Source organism: Protomyctophum bolini, assembly GCF_963924005.1.
Source record: "Protomyctophum bolini genome assembly, chromosome: 6".
Lineage (NCBI taxonomy): Eukaryota > Metazoa > Chordata > Actinopteri > Myctophiformes > Myctophidae > Protomyctophum > Protomyctophum bolini.
Window position 1 is genome coordinate 14,768,027 of NC_137867.1, and position 24,138 is coordinate 14,792,164.

A 24,138-nucleotide genomic window follows, 5' to 3' on the forward strand; every position below is an offset into this window, starting at 1 on the left:
GCATGTAATGCTTGCATCCGTCACATCATGTAATGCTTGCATCTGTCACATTACGCTCTTCATGTAATGCTGCTGCTGCACACACAACACACAGGGACACACGCCACATACAGGGACACACGCCACACACAACACACAGGGACACACGCCACACACAGGGACACACGCCACACACAGGGACACACGCCACACACAACACACAGGGACACACGCCACACACAACACACAGGGACACACGCCACACGCCACACACAGGGACACACGCCACACACAGGGACACACGCCACACACAACACACAGGGACACACGCCACACACAGGGACACACGCCACACACAGGGACACACGCCACACACAACACACAGGGACACACGCCACACACAACACACAGGGACACACAACACACGTGCGACACGTGTTTTGCCACTACACACACACACAGCATTGGGCCAAACATATGAACGATGAACGAAAAATATGGCGTTAAAAAGATTTACGCACCTTTGTTTTAACCACAGAACGTTTCTCACTGGGCGCGTTTCACAAGTACTGAATAGGCTGCTGCACAGCAGCACTCCACAGCTCCGTCAGTCAGACAACAACAAAGCCCAAACCAATCAATGAATGAAGAAGCCGCTTGTATTGCTTTTGTTCCGTGGATGGGACATTTACATTTAAAACAGATGGACGCGTGGATAACGGCATGGTTGTGTGCAATATTGGAGGGAAAGGTTCCATAATCCATATGACCAACGTTAGCTTCCATGGTAGCTGCTTCAGCTTAACTCGATGCCATGCGAAGACAGTGGTCTGCCCCAACCCCATGTGAAATGCACTCCCCAGCTAGTTCATTCCACAGTTTTTTATTTTATTCCTTTTCCCCCCTAATGAAGTTGTTTTATTTGTTTCCTCATGCCCCCCATGTAAAGCACATTTGAGTATTCATATAGACACTGAAATGACAGTTACCTCGTTGCAGCTCTCTGTGCTCGGAAATACACATAGCTGCATAATGGAGCAGAGGCACCGCTCAAAAAGAAAATACTGTAGTACCGTAGCCATGTTTTATTGGCGTTGTTGGTATAACATCTCCCTGACAGCAGTAAAGCAGGTACAGTTAATTGATTTAGAATTGAGTATTTATTGTTTTTTGTTTCATTTTCCTCCCAGGGGGCCATTCTCACCACCATGCTGGTTTCTCGGAACTTCTCTGGTAAGCATCAGTCATCATTTCATCAATGCATGTCTGTTTCAGTCAATGCATGCAATATTTAGGACAATCAAGCATAACGTATATGCTTAATTTTGCTAAGTCATATGATAGTGGAATTGACAGATCTACAAGCTCACAACCCGCTGTGGATGCAATGTGTATAATGACATTGTAGATTGGCTTTTTGTGGTGCCCAATACCGATGCATGACTACTTACTGTAAGAAACATCCATTAAGATGGAGCATCTTTCGTCTCTGGTTTGACATAATAGTAATTTAATGTGTATCATCTCAGAAATTATACTCTATTATTGGAGCGAGGCCATCCAGCAACTCATCTAGGGAGTTTTAAATGATCATTGATTCAGATAAAAAACTATTCTACATTGTCACAAGTTTGATAAAAGCCCAGGAAGAGTAGATGCTGCTGATGGTAGCATATGGGGATCCAAATAAACCCGAAAATAGGCTGTTTACAATCACAGACTGCAACACCAACCCAAAAATAAAGACGAAATGTAAGTTTGAGCACCACATCTGAAAAGTGATTTCCAAGTCTAATTATGTACACCTTTTTTAAATCCACACATAGGGCTGTATTTTGCGTGTCTTTAAGTACCAGGTCTTATTCCCTAACTTGAGTAAACTAAAGACCTGGAGGTGTGATCAATGCCATTTGGCTATTCTGAGTGGCCAAAGAGCATTGATCACGCCTCCAGGTCTTTAGTTTACTCAAGTTAGGGACTACGACCTGGTACTTAAGACACGCAAAATACAGCCCATAATATGCTAACAATATGTGTGTTAAGACACAGACACACACACCCTTATAGCTCAACAGTACAAATAGTGTGCAGGGGTTAGGGTTACCCATCCTCGGGTAGAACTTTGGAGGAAATTCTGCAGTCAACCTTTTTTTCTTTCTTTTTTTACCCATTTTGGACGGGAACCCCTTTTGGTGTTATGTTATGCTTTAGCTATTGAAAAATATCAGATCTACAAGCTCACGCAGGTTCATGCAGCATCAGTATCAGATCTACAAGCTCACGCAGGTTCATGCAGCATCAGTATTTATCTGTACGTCATGATGGTAGTGATATCGAAGGAATGAAACTCAGAGTTGCAAATGGATAAAAAATACAATTATTAAATTTAATAAATTACATTAACAAATTGGATAGGAAAATATATTTTTCATGTGCACTCAGATACTACTTTATTTATTATTTTATGTTTTTGTTTTATTGTCACTGTGAACCTTTCTGTATGTGGTATTAATTACACCATCTTCTTCTTCAAACTAATGGGCACTATTTGTTTCCGACCTCTCTCTATCTCTCTCTCTCTATATCCCTCTCTCCTCCTCTATCTCTCTCTCTTCCTTTCTCTCTGGTTGCCACGTACCTGCGTGTCCCTCCGTGTTGTGACTGGGTGTCGGGACACCAACAGTGGGCAGCAGGTCGACCACGGCGCCAGCTGTCTCTGTCGCCGCGGCAGCTGCGGCGGCGGCGGCCAGCGGAACCGCGGCGGGGCTGGTCGAACAAGGTAGTGTGGCGGTGTGTCTGTCCCCCCTCCCCCCTCCCCCTCCCCTGTACGCCATCCCACCCACCCTGCAGCATGGGAGCTCAGAGCATGGTGGTGGCTGGTCACGCTACCCCCCATGAGTTCACCTTATTTTCCCCTCTCATCATTCCCTGCTGTCATGCATCAGTCACCCTTTACAGAGAACTTTGTAGAAATTACCCTCTCTCGCTCTCTCTCTCTATCTCTCTCTCTCGCTCTCTCTGTGTTTCATTGCACTCATTCTGCATCCAACTCCTTCCCTGTCTCTTGTTTTCCTCTGTTGGATAATGATACAGGAAGGACCCCCCCCCCCCACACACACACACACACACACACACACACACACACACTGTTACTTAAAGGATGGACTTGTTAGTGAATGCTGCATGGGGCACTCTGGTGTATGATACCTGCGGGAGAGGGGGGGGGGGGGGGGGGGTTGTTGTGCATGCATGGTTAGCACTGCAAGAGACGCAAGGTTGGCCAGCTTCTCAGGAAATGCAGTGAAAACAATGAAACGGTTGCCTTTTCATGTATTTCATGTATATCTATGTATTGTATATATATTTATACTTATGAACATGTTACCAACGGATTAATACAGTTACTGTATGTGTACATAGTGTACACAAATGTACACTTAACCCATTTTGGGCGGGAACCCCTTTTAGTGTTTAAAACATTATGTTATAATTTAGCTATTGAAAAATCGTGAAAATATTTATTTCAGAAAACTGGAGGATTTAGAAGATGTTTATTTATTTATTTTTAGGTCAAGCCTAAATGGGTTAATGTGTAAAAATGGCTGTCATTGGATGTCACACCGCACAATCATAATTATAATGTTCACGGGTTCGGGAAGGTATCCCTGTTCTGGTAACCAGAATAACCATTAAGGTAAATCTGCCAAACAATAATACAACATAGGAACAGAATATACACATATACATATAATTGTTATTCATTTTGCAAAAACCTGTTGTGTGTCATATGACAGTGTAGACAGGAGAGAGTGAATACTGTGTGTGGAAGTATAGCCCCTGTGGGCTGCTCTCAGCCTCCACCAAGGGTCCAATCAATGAAATATTAATTTGCCTCCCCCTAGTATCCACACATCCGCACGCACGCACGCAGACATTACACGCCCCGGACGTCACAGGGGATGAGGTTAAATGTGAGTGTGTATTGGCCTTTAATAACCACTTAAACTCTATATACTTTGTGGGGATTTGATTTGATTTGATTTGATATTTTCAAGATGCAATTCACAAAGTGCAGTACAGAATTATCATGATTGCACAAAAAGTCAGAGGACTTAATTCCATTGTGATCCAAATAAATAGTTACAGCGTAGAACATGTATTGACTAAAATCACAATAATAATGACATTCACAACAAAGACATTCATGGATCATCAACAAAAGACAATAATTGTGGATTCGCTGGATGTTCTTCCCCATACGAGGGACGCTAGGGTTGATGTGCAGGAACATCAGACAGCGTCCACCCTTTCCGAAGAGCTGGTCAATACTCTTACGACTAAACCTTGCCAGATGAGGTTCTTGGAGTAGCGACAATGTGCTCGGCAGCATAGCTGGTTGATGATCAATGTCAATCCATGCCCATCCTTGCCTCCATCTTGCAGCCTTTGCATTCAGTGTGCATATACAGTATATGCAGCCATACGTCTTTATTTATTTAGCTGCTAGTTTATTAGTTATTAACCTCTTCCTCCTTTCTCCTCTTGCTTCACGTGTAATTTGTGGCAAGGTAAGAGTCCCTGGCTGTGAACTATAAGCTGCGTGAACTTTGACCCTTGCAGTTTTCTTGAAGGTTCTATTCACTTCCACCATGGAGATGAGCTGGAGATGTCTTTATTACACTATTATAATGACTTGTGCGTTATCCACTTAGATCAACATCGTATAAATAAAGTCACTGGGTCGCAGATCTACAAGTTTGCAACGCGCAGTGAGAGGTGTTGCAAACAGCTTGTAGCTCGGCTATATTCGCTCTGCAACAACGGCACACTGCGAAGTCTAACTCGACCCTTGACTCTTTCGTCAAAGCGGAGTCCTCCCCTCCCCCTCCCCTGCCGAGTAGAGAATGCACTTGATAATGTTCTGACCCCGTTTCCTCTCCTCAATAACAACAAGTCAAGTGAACGGAGGCTGGGGTCAGTGATGAGCCACGGGCACAACATTGGCGCCTGAACATTCTCCATGTTCTGAGCCCCGGATTCCCACGTGCTTCCTCATCGCTGGCGATACGGGGACATGAGAAGAGAGGGAAACGGTTGAATATAGAAATAAAAGAGAGTAAGATGGGGTTGGAGAGAGAAGAGGGGGAGAGAGAGAGAGAAAATAGGCACAGAATTCCAGAAATAGTGTTTTATGTAACATGGCTGGGCGGTTGATGTGATCGGATGTGATTCGACTGTGGAATGCAGTCTGCGCTTCTTAAAATACCTCAGGCTTCCATCTGGGGAAGTCGGGAGGACGTAGAAACGGTGCACAGCCGACGTGGAATGCGGCAGGTAGCTGATCGGAACCTACTGCACGCAGGAATGTTGTGGATGTGTGCACAGTACAATCCTCAGCGTTTAACTCTTTGAGAGCGTACAAATGAAGCAAAATGCAACGTTGTGTTTGGTTTCATTTGTACACTCTTGTGTGTGTGTGTGTGTGTGTGTGTGTGTGTGTGTGTGTGTGTGTGTGTGTGAGTGTGTAATTGCCATGCAGTGGGCAGGTCAATTAAGGCGAGTAAGAGCAGACTCAGTCTAGGAGAAAGTGTGCATGTGTTTTCCTGCATGTGTAGACTTGTAGTGCATCTGGTGTTGGGGTCAACCTATCTTCATATAATTGGTCCTCACTAATGTTAAATGTTCATGATAAATTACCACCATTTTTGAGGAGCGCCTCTCACTTTTTATTTTATTTTTATTTTTCATTTTTCATATTTCAATTTTTATTATCGTGAGAACAATGGCTTCCATTTTCGACATTGCAACTTTTCAGGAATAGAAAGCCTGCAGTTTCTATTAGATGGATTTCTGAACTGCCCACAGCCCTCCAATGAGATACAGACAGAGTAGACAGAATTTGTGGCATATTATCGTGTGTGTGTGTGTGTGTCTTACGTAGTGTATGCACAATCTTTCCACTATGGGTGGGCCACTCGGGGGCCACCCGCTGTGTCCGTGCTGCAGCAGCCTGGTCTTTGCATACACCCTGCGGACCATCTGTGTCCCTCATTGTAAGAGATTATGTGTATTATGCTAATCGGAGAACTGTGTCTACAGCTTCATTCCTTCTCTCTCTCTCTCTCTCTCTCTCTCTCTCTCTCTCTCTCTCTCTCTCTCTCATTACCCATCATTAGAAAGCAGACTGAAGACTAATCCTCCCCTAAAGAGCCGTTTAAGGCAAACCGTATTGTTGGGCGTCGATGGCCTCGTACGGCAGCCATATTTGTGGCGGTTCTGTCATTGGGGTCATGGTGGCGAGTCAGAACACCAGCTAGAGAACAAAGCACTTACTGGAGTATAGAGGTGGTGGAGAGACTGCGGATGAGGCAGCTACGCCCAATTGTGTTATACATGGCAATGATGTGACCCGACAGTAACGTTTCCTGTTCCAGAAAGCTTTGGCATTCACTCTCTTAATGCCAGTCTGACTTGCAACTTGCACTACAGTAAATTAATACTGGGATAGATATTACCTCTGCTGTCATGAAGAAACCACCTATCTCCAAAATAAAAAATTCGGGAAATTAAGAAAACCGTATATTTTGAAAACAACAACTTTGATGAGGCAGCATTGCTTTGTTGACTTTATATATTGTCAATTACTTGCATGAGAGGGGGAGAGGTGGTGGAGTTGGTTGCTGGAGACAGTGTGAGGGTCCAATGGAGTTGAGAGGTGTTTTTTACTACTTTCCATTGGTTCCAATTTTGAAACGACACACAGACGTAAAGGGTGTTCAATAGCACTGATTTATGCAAAATAAAATCAAAAACCTCAAAAATGTAGGTGGTTTCCTCCCAACAGCAACGTTATGTACCGGTAGTATACAATGCACACAGATGGCAAAGCTACCTTACTTAACTATTGCCATCTACGTACATATTCGTACCGCCCGCCTATGGGATGTTACCTGCCAGCTACGGGGCGGCGGTGGCTCAGGGGTAGAGTGCCTGGATGGGAACCGCAAGGTTGCCAGTTCAAACCCGGGCTCCCCCAGAGTTACTGTCGAAGTGTCCTTGAGCAAGACACTGAACCCCTAATTGCTCCCGATGTGCTAGTTGGTGCCTTGCATGGTTTCCGCTGCCATCGGTGTATGAATGGGTGAATGTAATGCACAATCTATGTAAAGCGCCTTGGATAAAGGCGCTATATAAATGCACCATTTACCATTTACGTACATATACATACTACGTACATATACATACTACGTACATATTCATACTACGTACAAATACATACTACGTACTGTACATATACATACTACGTACATATACATACTACGTACATATTCATATTACGTACAAATACATACTACGTACAAATACATACTACGTACATATACATACTACGTACATATTCATACTACGTACAAATACATACGTACTGTACATATACATACTACGTACATATACATACTACGTACATATACATACTACGTACATATTCATACTACGTACAAATACATACTACGTACTGTACATATACATACTACGCAGTGGTGTCACTTGTCGGAAAGAACAGTTTTTCAACCAGCAGTGCAGTTGTACTACGATGTATAAATGAGGTTTCAGAGTGTAGCAACAGTTGCTGCGGGCTGTTCAAAACGGTGTTTGAGCGGCTGCCACTGTATGCTGTTATCATTGTAAATGTCCATCTCTGACATATTTCCTCTCTCTCTCGCTCTCTCTCTCTCTCTCTCTCTCTCGCTCTCTCTCTCTGTTCATCATTGCAGCAGCCAAGAGTTTGCTCAACAAGAAGGCAGACGTCAAGGTAAGCGTCTCCTCCCTCCCCCTTTCTCCTTTTGTCTACTCTGCTCCTTAGGTCACCCACTTTCCCTCCTCCTGCCTCCTAACTCCTCTTCCTCCCATCCTAATTGTTTCTTTTGAACTCTTCCCCTTTCCTAGCTCTCCTCTCTTGTGCGTGTGTGTGTGTGTGTGCTTTACTGTACCTGCACAATTCATCTTCACGCTGCCTTGTGTGAGCTTGGACATTTTTTTGCGTGTGAGCTTGCAGTGGTACATCCGTCTGAGAGCGTGTGTTTGGATGTGGTGTTCTGGAGGGAGCTCATGCTCCATCTCTCCATTATGAAGCACCGGTGCCATCTGCCACCGCCCCTCTCCAACCCTCTCATTTGTCAATCAGCTCCTCTCCCTCTTTCTCTCTCGTCTTCTTGTTGCTTCCGTTTCCTGCTCACCCCATCCGGTCTTTAACCTTGCATTTCCAGCACACGTCCTTAGCGAAGATCTCGCACCAATAAGCCACGCACGAACATGCGCGCTGTGTACACTCACTGGATGTGAAGTATACGGCAGATATGGAGAGGTCTCCCCAGTGTGCAGATGTGGCTGTGTGTGTGCGTACATGCGTGTGTCTGCAGGCTGCCCCTCCCCCTCTCCTCACTGCTCAGTGGGTTCAGTGGGGAATCTGACTCCAGTTCCAGGAATAGCTCCCAAGTTTGGACCCTGGAAACTCGGGCGACAGAAATAGACTTTCACTTCCCCTGTGCCGCGCTCATCGCCTAGCAACAGGCTCCCCACGCGCTCGCCCCGAACCATTTCCGATGATTTTTAACTTTTCGTCCACCGCTCTCCCTCCTTCCCTTTTCTGCTCCTTTCCCCTCTCTCGTTTTCTTGTCTTTCTCCATCCTCTATCTGCACCTCTCTCTCTCTCTCTTACATACACTTGCTGGCCTTGTAATATGCAACACTACCAACCACCAGCACCTCTATACCTGTTCATTGCTGGCTGCTCTGTGGAGCCATGCCAATGTCTTGTCTCTTCTCTTCTCCACCACCCCCCCCCCCCCCCCCCCCCCAACAAAAAGGAAGAAATAGCAGGTCTCCTGTTTTCCTCTTTCTGATGACTTCCCACATTCAGCCTCCCCTCGTTCCTTGACTCCGCTTCTTCCTCCCTTGCTTACCGCCTCTCCTTCAGGATCAGAAGAAGTCTATCCTCTTTGGGAGGAGCTCCTTGTGCTGGGAGTGCATGCACAGTGCACATGGTCTGCATTCACCTGTTGGTTCTCTTGTCTCTTTCACCTTCTACCATCCATCCGCTCAACCTGCATAATCCATCCATCCATCCATTGCCAATGGGGGGTGGGGTGGGGACAGAAACGCAAGTCCAGCTCAACCATCCAGCACTACATGGTGAGCATGCAGTTTACACTAAACACACACCAGTTGGGCTTCTCGTCCTCCACTTGGCACCTTATTGTCTTCCTATACGGATACGGGGTCATTTCTCTTTCATTTTCCTCATTTTAGAGTACATAATGAGGGCAGCGCTAGGGCAGCGGTGGCTCTAAAGGGTTAGAGGAGTGCCCTTGTTGCTGAAAGGTTGCTGGTTTGATTCCCCGGACGGGCAGGAAAAATCTGTGTGGGGAAGTGATTGTCATCACTCACCCAACACCGCTGAAATGCCCTTGAGCAAGGCACTGAACCCCCACAGTATAAGACTGGCCGTACTGGTCAGCTCCCAGGTTTTTCTGTGTGTGTGTGTGTGTGTGTGTGTGTGTGTGTGTGTTTCTGTCTCTCTGTCTGTCTGCGTGTTGTTGGTAGATTTAAACTACACTATAGGTGGTGGACAGGTGCTTAACTTTTGCCCTGTGCCACCTGAGTGCTCTCCATCTTCTATAGAGTAACGTCGCCTTGGCTTAGCCTGCAGGGTTTATAATAAGTACTTAACCGGGGGGGGTCATGTTCCCCTCTGAGGAACAGCTGTCTCTTGTTTGGGGTGCTGCAGCCAGCCTTTAGAGGCATTAGTGGCTTTCATTGCCACCGAAGTCCACAACGGTGGCAAGCTCCCATTCTTGAGGTGTTTTTTTTGTGAAAGTATTTTCAGTTCACACCCTCCGTCCGCCCTTGTCACTGCAAGTGTGATCCTCACCATGGATACACAACACGTGGCTGGCGCTCGACGTGTGTGTGTGTGTGTGTGTGTGTGTGTGTGTGTGTGTCACATCTTTATGTCAGCTTATGGCCAGCTTACTTTGACTTCTGCTTCATAGCAATTATGTGAGCATGTCTTAGTGTGTTCTCCTCTCCTCCCCTCTCCCCCCTTTCTTAACCTAGACGTTTATCCACCCCATGTCTAATATCTCACACACACACACACACACACACACACACACACACACACACACACACACACACACACACACACACACACACACATACACACACCCCTTTGTACCTTCCGTTGTCGTCCCCAAGCTCTCATTGGTTTCAGCCCTCATCACTTTCAGCTACTGTACCACTGTGTTGTGCTGTACCTTCAGTACTATAAGTAGTAAGTACCCCTTATATACAGTACTCTGTATGACAAATGGCCAACAGCTGCAGCTTTGATGATTTGTGCTTATTAACATTCAACGCAGGCTTTGAAACTGGATTTTGCCGTTGCCCACACATGGCGCCGGGAAATTGGAAGTGGAGTCCCGAGCGAAGGAAGACACCGTTAACGGCCTGATACTGTCACATCCCTTGTGTCACTTCTCAGGAACACGCTGTGAATGTTGTGAACGGTGTGAATGCTTGCTGTATTTAACCTCTTCTGCAGACAAAATGACGGAGCTCCTGAGCACGCATGCATGGTGCATGCACACACACAAAATGCACTGACCTAACGGACGGTACCTCCTGTTGTTATAACACCCTTTTTGTTGTGTTCCCTTTCCTCCCCACTCCACTCCTCTCATCTCCTGTCCTCTCCTCTCCTTGCACAGCCCCAGACAAACAGCACGAAAAACAGCATAGTCACCAGCCCTAAAGGAACCACCCCTTCACCTGCTCTGGTATTTACCTCCTTAATATCCCTGTCTGTTTGTCATAACCCGTAATAATAACTGTGCATGTTTGTCAGTACCTCGCCTATCTGCCGTCCCTCTTGTTTATCTCGTCTTGGTGGATGTGTATCAGCTGAGACGAGGGCACGCCAGTCTGCCTGTTGGCAAAGGGGGCCAATGATACAGGGATATCTTCACTTTTAGTTTTACGTGATGACCATGTGGGTATACTGTATATGGTGTGTTCTGGACTGGTAACGTGACAGTCACTCCAACCTCCCCCTGCCCTTCAACTTCAATTGTATTGTCACATACCCAGGTTTACCAGTCTGTGTATGCGTGTCGTCAGTATGCAGGTGTGTGTCGTCGTCTATGCCACCGTGCTTCAGCGTGTGCGTGAACATGTGGGCAAGTGTTTTGTGCGACCATGTAGGAGAGCTTGTGCGTGCAATGTTGAAATACCCTGTACCCTGGAATACAAAATTGACTTGAGTAAAAGTACAAATGTATTGGTACCAAAAGTAGAAAGTACTTGTTATGCAGAAGGTCCCATTTCACAAGATTTCAAATGTATTTAAAAAAATAATCTTTTGAAAATAGCAGATCTACAAGCTTGTGAGCTTGTAGATCGGCTTTTTTCAAATGGCTGAAATCTATAGGGTTGAAGTGGTTAATGTATGTTTTGAATAATAATCAAAATCTATAAAGTAACTAGTGGTCAAATAATTGTAATGTAAATAGAGCAGAGCAGAGTAAATGTACAATATTTGCTTCTGAGATTTAGTTTAGAGGAGAAATAAAAGTACAGAAAATTGGAAACAATTGAAAGGAACCTTGTTACTTTAAAAAGTACACGAGTTGTGACCGTCAGTATCTAGTGAAACCATAATGCTCACTCACCACATAGAAGGCTCACTACATAGTGAGGTAAAATGGCCGTGCGTACAGCGGTCTACCAAGCCCTCCATCTGCAGGCCCCCAGGTACTTTATTCCCGCTTGTCATTGTCTCCCATGCCGTCGCCACTGCCTGTTGCCCCAGGCGATGGTTGCCATGACGACATCGCCATCATAGTCAGGGAGACAACTGGCTGATGATTGGTCACCGGGAAGGTGTCACTTCCTGTGCGAGGTTAAGAGCCGGGTTGAACGGGGGGGGGGGGGTGGTGTGTGTGTGTGTGTGTGTGAGTGTGAGTGAGTGTGTGAGTGTGTGAGTGCGTGCGCCGTGCGTGCAGGCGTGCATGCTCTGATATACACCGGCTGACAGTTGAAGAGCACAGAAAATAGCAGGGAATGGAAGAGGAGACGGCAGTGACTAAAACAAGACTGACAGAGTGAAAGCCAAAGTGCTACTGGGTACTAGGCACGGCAGGGTGGAACACAAGTTTGTCCCTTTTCACTCTTGGTGAAAGAACCAAACTTGTAATTCAAGTTGACTGTTCATGAGTAAATGGCATTTTAGGATGGCTTCCTGCCTTCATTTAGGTTCCCAACCTTTAGGTTCAACCACCCATCTGATGCTGGCAGCCCATGCATTGTTAGCTTATGTTTATTTTAATGATCAATCAAACAAGTGGGTTCCAGGTTGGATTAAAGGAACCAATATTGGTTCTTATTTACTGGTATCACTTTGAAAACAAAATTTTCAATGTTTTAAAGAGAAAAACCAGGAATTCTTTGAGGGGTGCTAGCCCCTCCCACGGCCAGCTTTGTGTGTGAGTGTGTACCTCATATCGATGATTTTCTTGGCTGAGGGCATAAAAAGTGAGCTGAGGACGCCAAAAGTGATTGGCCGGAATGTGATGATGTATGATGATAAGAGCACCCCTCACTTAAGTTCACACAAGTGTTATCTTTTGACATTAATGTTTAAATATTTATTGAGGGGCGCTAGCCCCTCTTATGCCCATCTTTGAGTGTTTGTGTAAACACAAACATTGTGTAAACGCAAACATTGAAGACAAAAGTGAGGACGCAAATTGTGATTGGCCAGAGTGAGATGATGTATGATGATAAGAGCACCCCTGACTTCAAGTTCACACAGGTGTGATTTCGTTACCGTAATTCTAAATAAATGTTTGTGTTTTGCCAATTATTTGAGGATTTGCAATACACAACACAGCCCAAAGGTTGGAAATCACTGACTTTAAGACCACACAACGCTCTCTGACGATGATGGCAGAGAGACATTGGCATGCAGTCACTGATGCGAGGCATAAATGCCCCTGCACACTAATGTGCTGTGAGTGAAGCTATTGCAGTAAAGTCATTAACCACATGAACCCTGGCATCCCTAATCTCATTAGCATGGTATTTAGTGTGGAGGGGGTAATGTATAGTCAACAATTTACAGTATGTATAGGGTTTAAGCAGCTAAAGGAATAGTTCAATAAAAAATCTGTATGTACAATGTCTGGTTTGCACGCATGCATCAATGTTTCCAAAACGGAATTAAAACTAGCATATTTTCCACTAATGGTGCAATAATTTGGCTTCGGACTACTTGGCTTGTTCTGTGCAAGCTGTATGGAGTAATTGTATGGTGGTTTTGCCCTTTTTTAATCTAAAGACCTGGATCTGAAGATCTCCGGGTTCAAGACCTCCTTTTCATCAAAAGATGTATGGAATTGTGAACACGTGTTTATCCACTTTCTTTTGACCCCTAATGGTTATAAAAACTCCCACAATTGACCCTTTTTGCAACGATAGGTCGTAGTTTACCATGAAAACTTGCAAAACCTGTCAGTCCGTCCGTCCGTCCGTCCATCACGCATCTTGACACGCTCCATATATGGCCAATACAGAATTCATTCCATATGTTGATTGCCCCCCAGGTTATATAACAGGGGGGGCAGGGGGGGGTCCCACCTTGTGACATTATTCCTCCATCTTTCTGCATTGTAGAACCCTGCTAAGTGGTTTCTAGCCAGGGTGAGGACTCCTCCTCCAGGGTGAGGACTCCTCCAGGGTGAGGACTCCTCCTCCAGGGTGAGGACTCCTCCGGCCTGGGGGTCCTTGGCAGCCCCCCCTGCGGAGTGACCTACTGACTCAGGCTGGAGGCAAGGTCTTCCACCCGCGCCCTCAGTGTGTGGTCTTCCACCCGCGCCCTCAGTGTGTGTGTGTGTGTGTGTGTGTGTGTGCGCGTGTGTGTGTGTGTGTGTGTGTGTGCGTGCGCGCCACGCATTAGTGCTGTCTCTCTTCTGGCTCTGCGTGTTCGTGTGTAAATGCATATTCTGGGATTTAGCAGACGTCCAAACAACACTCTTCAGCTCCATCCACCCACTCTTTCACTCTGGAGGGTTCTTTCATCTTTCCTTAATACTGTATATATCTCTCTCTTTCATATTGCTCTCTCTCTCTCTCCTTGTCCACTTGATAGCCATCCATTCTCTACAATTATGTCACACTTCTATTTTTCTGTTCTTTTCCCACTTTCTCCCTTCTGCCCCACCCCCCCCACCCCACCTCTCCTCTCTCCTATCTCTCTAGGAGCCTCAGACTACAGTTATCCATAACCCGGTCGACAGGACGAAGGTAAGCTCATCATCAATACCCCAGTCCTGACTTTCTCTCTCCTCCTCATCCTCCTCCTTCTCATCCTCCTCCTCATTGCTCCCTTCCTACCGCCCATCACTCACTCAGCGTGATATCTGCTATACCGATGCAAGCGTGCAAGCCTGTGTGAATGAGTGTTGACTGATTTATACTTAGTTGCACTGTCCAACTAAGGCTCATAAACATACTAATTGAACCCCAGTGGCCCACAGAGCGAGTGTGAGTAGTTTGAGTGTTCAAGATGGAGTGCCATGATTAATTTCCACCCTAAAACATGATCATCAGGTATTATTGAGGGGCCTCCTATATCCAGCTATATTGTAGATTCTTATCTTAAATCTTAACACAGACATTAAATGCCATTGACAATGAATGGAGAATGTACGTCATGTGTCTGAGCAAATTGGCTATTTTTACCATAAGAGCACCCCTCACCTCACACGGGTGTGATTATTTTTGCGACCGTCCGCAGGTCGCATTTACTATGAAAACGTGCATTTCCCGTCAGTCACCCCACACCTCCATATATGGTCATGCCTTGTGACATCACGTGACACCATCAGGGATGGAGATCCCTGATGATGAATGCCCGGCCCTACCTGGGTCCTCATCAAACCCTGTACGCTCAAGATGCTGCCCCTGCTGCCACCCTTATTAGATCTCCATATATGGAGCTGACCTGTTCTGACATTCCATTATGTTGATCTGACCTCATCAAGACACGCTCCATATATGGCCAGTATAGAATTCATTCCATATGTTGATCTGACCCCCCCATGCCAAAGCGCCAGTGCTCGCCCAGCAGTCTGCCGTCACCCAGGCGGATGCGTGCATGCCCACAGGGCATCTTACTGGTTATATAAGGAGGAAGAATATTGTATAAAAGTGTACAGTATTTGTTAAAATGTTGTTTTTATGTGAACTCACCCACCAGTTCAATACGTTTTCCTGGTTTGCCTGGTGGTGATCCACCTGAACTGAAGCTGCACCTACAGCTGTTGTTGTATGATAAAGGGGATGATATTGTGATGTCACTATATCACGGTTTATTTCATTGGCACGTTTGACTGTCAAGGTTTCAGCCTCCATGAAGAAACCCTAATTGCAAAGGGAAGACATCATTGCACATAACACATAACCACACCAAGGGGGTCTAATGAAGTACTGTCACCTCATAAACACATGAAAAACTGGAAAATATACAGTATACACAAATCACTGCACTTTCAGGACTCCTGGGTAGCCACCATAGGGTTATATATAAACTAGAGTAGAGGTGGCCCCGCCCCCCACCTATTCATTTCAATGAAGTTGCTCAACCAGCACATGAAGCATGCGTAAGTAGTAAAGTACACTTTACTTCCTGAGTCGACACTAACGTTAGTGCAGGCGCACTAGCGCTTCAGACGACATACAAGCATGCGTAGCAGCGTTTTAAATGCACAAGTCTTGCAATACTACGAGATTTGACAACCAGGACATGGCAGCTTCATTTGTCCTCCGTGGTCCTGCTAGTGTGGTACCCAGGCCACTACAGGGTACAACTGATTATCCTAGCATGGTGTGAGTTTCTATTCCTGCGTCCTCCATGCTTTTTCAGGCAAGATACTCCTCACACGTGTGTGTGTGTGTGTGTGTGTGTGTGTGTGTGTGTGTGTGTGTGTGTGTGCTTCTATTGAGGTCAACGCGTCTTGCTTCTCCATGCAGGGGGGAATTTTAGGCCCATTTAGTCTGCTAATTGGAAACCAGAGGCTAAATACAGAGCACATAGCTAGAGACACGGGGTTCAAGTTCACTGTTCTTTTTCTTCCCATTGTTTTCTCCAGGCTTCATTTTCAAGATATTGGTGTGTGCCATAGTTGTGTGCCATTAACTTGCAGCTAACCACTTAAACGTTTATACCACTTAAACGTTTATTCTTAGTTACACAGTACACACTCGTCCCCAAGTGTGAACCTCAACATTTCCACTGTGTTTTTGTGTGTGTGTGTGGGGGTGTTGCCACCTTACAACTTAACTTGACTCTGCCTCTTTCTCTGACCTCCAGGAATCGTCTGACAGCAGCAACACCACGGTGGAAGACGAGGACGTGAAAGGTAAGAGAGGATGATGAAATGAAGAAGTAACATCAGAAATGGTGGCTGGAAAAAGGTCCTTATCGTTTATCAGTGATGTGCTTTGTCCATACATTCCAGAGTAATAAGTCCTGCTGCTGCCAGAAAGGCTATCAAGAAACGAGAATCAATTTTACTGTCATATCACAGGTTTACAGAGGTGTAGAAGTGGGTGAGATTAATTTTTGTTGCAATATGTGAAAATATTATATTCAGTATTTTCACATAGACCAGAAAAATATGATGATTAGGTATCTTGGTTTCGTCACCAATTCAGGGAGATATATATATATATTTAAAATGTCAATGAGAAACAGATTAACGCTAAAGAAAAACCTTTTTGGATACTACTTCTGGCAAGTTGCACACCAGCTAGGCGTTATGGTGAATGTAAAAACACTGAGGCATTATGGTCATGGTTTGACTGCAAAATAACTTCAGGACGGATGGTTGGATTTGCATGAAACTTGTGGGATCATTATGCGTCCCTGAAGTGATTAACTAGGCATGTAAAGATTCTCTCAAGAAACACAATTTGTTTCCAGACAAATTACATATTTTTTATTATTTCTCTTACACTCAATTCAGTAGCAAATGACTGAAACTTTTTCCCCCCCAATTCTCTACAAAGATCCTGTATGTATTCTTCCCTTCAGCCCTGTTTTCATCGCAATTCAAATTGCGACTTAATCACAATTTAAATTGTCACCAGTTTGTATCGATTTGAATTGATTGACGAGAAATCATTGCGTGCCTATGATTAATCAATCATGGATGTTTGAGAAATCAATGTTTAAATCAGGGGCGCTAGGGATTGTTTTTGGCAAGACTTTTCAAATGACTCTGCACTTGAAAATTGCAACGTGATTTTTTTTTTTTTTTTTTTATATTTTTTTTAAATAACTTTTTATTGAATTTTTATGTTTTCACATAAAGATGAATCAAATGTATAGATAAAGTGAGATAAACTAGAAAGGTATAAATTATAAGCACAATACAATAAAACGGACAAGAAAAACAAAAAGCACAGAAACAAAACAAACAAAAAAAGAAAATGGCGAGCAGCACATACACAATACAGTCAGTTATTCATTAGGGAAAAATACAAATATATGCACATATATACACAACACACATGGGCACATCAGAAGGCAAATTGCAAGAGTACAGCTGGGGCTCTCCAATCCAATGAATCACTTCCTTTATAAATCACAGTAGATAGATCCCTGGGCAGGTAATCTATCAGCGGCTGCCATATATTCATAGTTATTTTCTCTCTCTTTTAATGTGGCACTGAGCCTTTCCATTGGAATATCTAACATACGCAAATGTCCTTCCTGTCTTTCCATCTACACCCGTTGCAATGCGTTCTGACCTTGTAGAGCTGCTATTACCGCCAATGATCCCATATTATGACATGCCCAGAATACCACAAATGTGGTTAAGGTGTTCTCACTGAAATGCATTGTCTGACACTGTTATTCAAAGACGGAATATGACAGTCAAACATTTTGGGCAGTGGTGGAAAGTACATTTACTTAAGTACTGTAGTTACAGTAAGTAAAATGTTGAGGTATTGGTGCTTTACTTGAGTATTTCCAATTACCAGTACTTTAACTTCTACTCCACTACATCGCAGAGGCAAATATTGTACTTTTACTCCACTACATTTATTTGAAAACTTTAGTTACTAGTTACTTTCTAGACCTGTACATTTAGTCCGAATAGAAAGTGTGGTTAAACAAACTGTAAACAGGAGCTCGTTGTCGAGGGTTCGAAAATGGTAATACAAAAAAAAGGCACTCTGTTACTTTATTTAAACGGCTTAAGCTCAGCAAAGAGCATCAAAAAAGACCTTCGTCAGGCTACCAAAGATTCCGTCCATTTGAAAATAGCAGATCTCCGATTCAAAAGATTTTTATACGTTTGAAAACCTGAAATGAGAGATTCTGCAATGAGTACTTTTAGTTTTGGTACTTTAATTACATTTTGATGGCAGTACTTTTACTCAAGTGCATTTTGAATTCCCGACTTTTACTTAAGTAAAACATTTGAGTACCGTTTCCACCACTGCTTTTGGGTACAAGTATCAAAACACTAGTCACTGCTCCAGCCTCATTCCCACTGTAGTGACAGGGCAGTTGCTGGGCTAATAACTGACCTGTTACTGACCCCTCATGGAGCCATGGCCGCATTACCGTCTGTCGCTGTTAGAACTGATGACAAGGGTGTGGGGCTGGGGGAAATTGAAATGTAAGAGTCGTTGTAATGCTGTCAGGGTTTGGCTTTCTCAGAAGTGTTGGCATTTGGCTGAAACCTTTATACTGGGAAACACTCGCACACCTCTGAAATACCAACAAGACCTGCTGTGTGTGCGTGTGTGTGGGTGTGTGTGTGTGGGTGTGGGTATTGCTTGAGGTTTAAACTTTGGAGATAAATAATGTCTTCTTGTGAAGACCTCCTAATGTAGTATGACTTTACATGGTGCTTTCAAGGGGCAGCGTGTGTGCGACTGTGTTTGTCTGTGGTTATACACACCCCTCTTTTCCACCTCTTGCTTTGAGCCAAGCACAATGCATCTCCCTATAAATAAGGTCAGACTTGCAGCATTTTATTGCCAAGCAGAACATGGTCCCGTCTCATTCCCTCCCCCTATACTGTACTGTGCCATGTTGTACTGTACCTTACCTCTATATGCAGCAAAAGCTATGGTAGTACTGCCCCACCTTCCGACCGTTCTACTAAAGCCCGAATACCATAACCCCCCAGCACACTAGAGGGCAAGGGCACCTTGTGTCTAAAGGGGTGGGGGTTGGCTCTAAATTTAGCCCCGGTGGCAGCAAACGGGAGCCGGAGTGCTCCAAGAAGAGCTAAAGCTATGGCTACCGTCACGTGGGACACGACACCGTCACCCCAAAGATACGCTGGCAACATAGTGGTGATCAGTGCCAGAGACGCAACCTGCAGATAGAACCAGGTGAGAGAGGGGTGGTTGGTTTTGGTGGGAACAGGCCATAACTTATGCTGTTGTCCTTTTTTTTCTTTTCCTTTTTTTTTTTTTTTTTTTTTGTAAGATCACTTCATGTCACTGCTCGACAGCTGGTTTGTAATCCAATGCCTGTGCCGGGTGACGGAGCATCTGACCACATAACTTTTATATTACTCTCAATACTTTTATAGAGAGAATTATGTCGCTGGATTCTGAGCTTTGTTTACCGCAAACTTCTTTGGACCATGAATGTTTTTTTTAGGTTTTTTTTTTAGTTTTTTGACTTTGCAGCAGCTTTTGTTGACTTTATCTCTGTGAATTTCACTTCGGGAAAACCCAGGGACAGGTTGAGGTTAGCAACAACTCGGCACCGCAACAGAACACACCCCCACACCCCCCACACCCCCCCGTCCTCTCCAGTTGACTTCATGCTATGTGTTACTGGGTCGTCTGTCTGTGTGTTGCTCTTCCTGGGTTTGGCAGCTGATTAAACAAACGAGTGATAATTTGTAATGTCCGCACTCGCTCTCTCCTGGTCACGGCCATTTTGCTCATACTGTCTCGGCCCACGGGCCAGGCTGCCGTGAACAAACTCAATAAAGTAGCGTTTATACGGGGTGGACACACAACTGATGACCAGAAGACCAAAGGGCATTGATTTGTACTTTGTGTTGAGAATTGGCTGCCAAGGCAAGGACACTGTGTAGTGAGTAACGTCTTTCCATCACTTTGTTGTTGTTTATCTCCTCCTTCACATACTCTCCTCCCTTCCTCTCTCCCATCCTCACCGTGTTGTCTGTTATATATGTGTGTGTGTGTGTGTGTGGGTGTGGGTGTGGGTGTGTGTGTATGGTTTTGTGATCAGGGAACGGTATAGACAGCCCAGTTAAGTCACAGTCCAGCACCAGCTCTCAGCCTGATACCCCTCAGGGCCCTTCACCTGCTGTCTACTGTAAGTCAGCATGGCTTTGTGATGCAGATTGCGCACACACACACACACACACACACACACACACTGCAACTACGTACAACTAACACACCAACAGCTGTGTGGGTTTCATTTGAAGATGAGTGCCGTGATTTTTTTTCTGCACAGTTCTAACCTGCCCAATTTATGCTCCTTCATATGACAATCTACAAGCTGATCTTCAAGCTCACGACGCGGCCAACACAGGATACGCTGTGAGCTGGTAGATCAGCTATATATTTGTCATGCGATGCCATCATTATGATGAAGTATAATAATCATGTTGTTCCTTGCCGGGCGCAAAATGCTAGTTTAACCACTCAAACTGTATAGTTTACCGGGGCTCTATACTCGTTCCGCATTTTTTTCCCCCTCAACACCAAATCTCTTTTCCACAAATAGCCGAATCTACTAGCTTGTAGAGCTGACATTTCTGCCCAAATGTTCACCCCATAATTATAGGCATGCTAGGGTTCATGTGGTTAAAGTCTCGGGATGATACAGAGCTGCCTACGATTATTAATTTTAGAAACCGACATCCAGCCAGCGGCTGACATGTTCTAGTCGCTGGCTGATTAATCGGGTGGCTCCATGTCCAAGACGTTGTGGGAAAAAAGTATTTGAGAAAAAAAGATGAAGTGAAGTGTGCGTGTGATCCATCTCTTCCTCTATACTTGTCCAGTCTATTGTGCCCTGCTCCTCTAAAATCACTCCTGTATCACCCACCCCATGTCTTGAGAAAGGTCCACCGCTTCCTCCCTGTGGACATAGATGGTATTGCAGCACCTGTGTGTGTGTGTGTGTGTGTGTCTATTTCTGAGCATGAGCCGATCAACTGTGCATCTTTTATCAATGTATGTGTTCATCACTGAGTGAGCGTCACACTTGGTCTCAGAGACCTCTGCAGGTATTTCACTCCAGTCGATTGTAAAAACATTGCCAGTCAAATAGGACGTTGTGATCTGATGGTAGGGATATGGTCAGTGGTGGAAGGAGTACTCGCAGTGCCACAATAAGTATACAAATACGCTATTACAACTACTGAAAACAAAATGTAAAAAGTATAACATGGTGGTTAATTGGTTAATGTAAGTTTTGTACAAAGTAACTTGTAGCTAAAGTTGCAAAGCATGTGACTTACGTTATATGAGCAAATCGTGCTTCATATTTGACTGCATGCGTCGACACTGCGGCCATTGCTCTTCCGAGACCATGTGTGAACACCGTCGGCGTGGTTCAGAGAGCCTCCCTCCATTCACCTCCATGTCTTCATGTGTCCCTCGCTCCGTCCTTCCACCTCAGCTGCCACTAAGTTTGCCGACCTGCTAGGCTCTGTGCGTAGGGGTTCGGGGCCCACGTCCGACGGCGAGGGGGGAGCCAGCACTCCTCCTCTGGCCAGCCTCTCGGCCTCTTCCCCCCCGCACACCCCCATGCAGAGTAAGTAGCGATCCCTCTCCCCCCATTTAGACCTGAGGACGATTCTGCAAATGCCTTCTAAATCCTGACGGTTTTCTGAAAAAATATATACATGATGTTTGATAATGTGTGATACAGTAAAGATATAAAAAAGAAATGTTGGCCCTATTGAGTATTTCCCTAAAAAAATCTTCTAAATCCTCCTAGTTTTCTGAAATAAAATATAGCAGACCTACAAGCTCGTATGAGCTTGTAGATCTGCTATTTTTCAATAGCTAAATTATAACAATGTTTAAAACACCAAAAGGGGTTCCCGTCCCAAAATGGGTTAAGATTGTCTATCATCATATCTACCAAATGTTATGTATTTTAATATAATTCAGCGCTATATATTTGAAGTTTCGATAGGCCCTTCACTCACTGTATCGAAGTCAGTATGGACCCCTGGAGAAAAATAAAATGCTGCCCACCCTTGCCCTAGTTAAACACTCCTAACCTCTAATAATAATTTTTAATGCCAAAAATGGGATTATTATACGTGCTTTGGACTATATCCATTCCTGTAGTGTACGTGCTTCATTGATGTCTCTCTGTCTCTCCCTCCTCTGGCTCCATGTTCCTTCATGCATCCCCCACCACCCCTCCTCACCCCCTCCCCATGATGCTGTGCAGTGTCCCGCCTCACAGACCTAGTGAGCAGCGTGCGCAGGGCGCCGGTACCCACGCCCCCCGAGGCGGAGTCCTCGACGGGGCCCGCTCCCGTCCTCAATGCCAGGCCAACACCCCCGCCTGCACACACCACCTCCCCACCTCCCCCACGCACTCCCCCCAGCCCCTCACCCTTCTCCTCCCAGAGTGAGTACTGAGCATGAGCACTCCCCCCCCCCTCCCCCCACCCAGTGGCAGCCCTGTCAGGGTCCTCTGTGATTGCCTGCCGCGATGTTGAGGTGTGTTGTGTTTTTGGGACGAGGTGCCCTGACTAGAGTGTGTTGGACCTAAGACGTTGTGTGGTTTTACTTGCTGAGCTCGGAGTGTCAATGATTGTGATGCTGATGCATATTAACCTCCTGTCTCCGTCGTGCAGCGATCAACAGGTCAAACCTTTTGAAGGAATTAAAAATACAAACGCTACCAAATCAGTGATGATGTTCTTCAGTTCAGGCTTTGCTTTTTGAGTTGATTTCATTGTTGCACAAATAAAAAAGGCCTTGTTGAGCTTGTTATGTAAAGGTATTGCTACGTTTATATGGTGTTCGGGTAAGTGTTTTTATAACTCACCAACTGTGTGCAAACTAACTAGGATCCACTGGCTCAGTTAGCCGCTATTCAATGTGACTCAGTGTGCATTTCCTCTCCTTTGCAGCACGCAAACAAGAAATCATCAAGATCACCGAGCAACTCATAGAGGCAGTCAACAATGGAGACTTCGAGGCATATGCGTGAGTCGGCGCTTATTTTAGTGTAGGGCTGCAAATGCCCATTATGTTCTTAGCGTGTTCATTCGCTTAGAGTTTTTATAATCGATCTGTTGTTCATGATTGAGGTACGTGCAAGTGTGATTTGAACCACTCTCCATTCCGCCGATGTACGAATAACACACTCTGTCCTTTGTTCTGCAGTAAGATCTGCGACCCTGGTCTGACCTCCTTCGAACCCGAGGCCCTGGGCAACCTTGTAGAGGGCATGGACTTCCACAGATTCTACTTTGAGAACCGTAAGAGACACAGCCCTCGTGGAGGCACTAACCTGGTGGTTCCCAAACCTTTCAGGTCGAGGCCCAAAAAGAGAGCGTTTGCCCGGGACCCTCACCCAAACAGCCAATCTACAAGCGCACAACAAGGCACTTCACGTTGCGTTGTGAGCTTGTAGATCAGCTGTTTTCACTACATCTTAATTATTATTATTTTTGTTTATGGAATGGGGTGGTCTAACTATAAACGCAATAAATACAATTGATGTCATTGCCTGTACTGATCTTTGCTGTTTTTCTCCCCCCCCCCAGTTCTGGCAAAAAACAGTAAGCCCATCCACACCACCATCCTGAACCCCCACGTCCACCTGATCGGCGAGGACGCGGCCTGCATCGCCTACATCCGCCTCACGCAGTATGTGGACGGCCAGGGCCGGCCGCGCTCCAGCCAGTCGGAGGAGACGCGCGTGTGGCACCGCCGGGACAGCAAGTGGCAGAACGTGCACTTCCACTGCTCAGGTGCACCGGCCGCCCCGCTGCAATGAGGTACGTCCAGAGCATACATCACGCTGAACTGCAGGGTGTAGGGGGAGATTTGTGTACA

At 45.2% G+C, this 24,138-nt stretch overlaps 1 protein-coding gene across 3 annotated transcripts in view; it reads left to right on the plus strand.

Moving 5' to 3' along the window:
* camk2b1 (calcium/calmodulin-dependent protein kinase (CaM kinase) II beta 1) overlaps positions 1-24,138 on the plus strand; it is a 67,415-nt gene that overhangs the window by 38,878 nt on the left and 4,399 nt on the right. Inside the window, exons 12-24 of one of the 3 annotated variants that reach the window (XM_080766189.1) lie at positions 1,170-1,212; positions 2,663-2,758; positions 7,752-7,789; positions 9,133-9,168; positions 10,746-10,814; positions 14,293-14,337; positions 16,406-16,454; positions 20,327-20,413; positions 21,731-21,865; positions 22,517-22,699; positions 23,208-23,283; positions 23,464-23,558; positions 23,847-24,080. In XM_080766189.1, the coding sequence (XP_080622315.1) occupies positions 1,170-1,212; positions 2,663-2,758; positions 7,752-7,789; positions 9,133-9,168; positions 10,746-10,814; positions 14,293-14,337; positions 16,406-16,454; positions 20,327-20,413; positions 21,731-21,865; positions 22,517-22,699; positions 23,208-23,283; positions 23,464-23,558; positions 23,847-24,079 (1,185 nt within the window). In that variant the 3' untranslated portion in view covers position 24,080. The remainder of the gene's footprint in view (positions 1-1,169; positions 1,213-2,662; positions 2,759-7,751; positions 7,790-9,132; positions 9,169-10,745; positions 10,815-14,292; positions 14,338-16,405; positions 16,455-20,326; positions 20,414-21,730; positions 21,866-22,516; positions 22,700-23,207; positions 23,284-23,463; positions 23,559-23,846; positions 24,081-24,138) is intronic. The other 2 variants (XM_080766188.1, XM_080766190.1) reach the window with 2 other exon arrangements.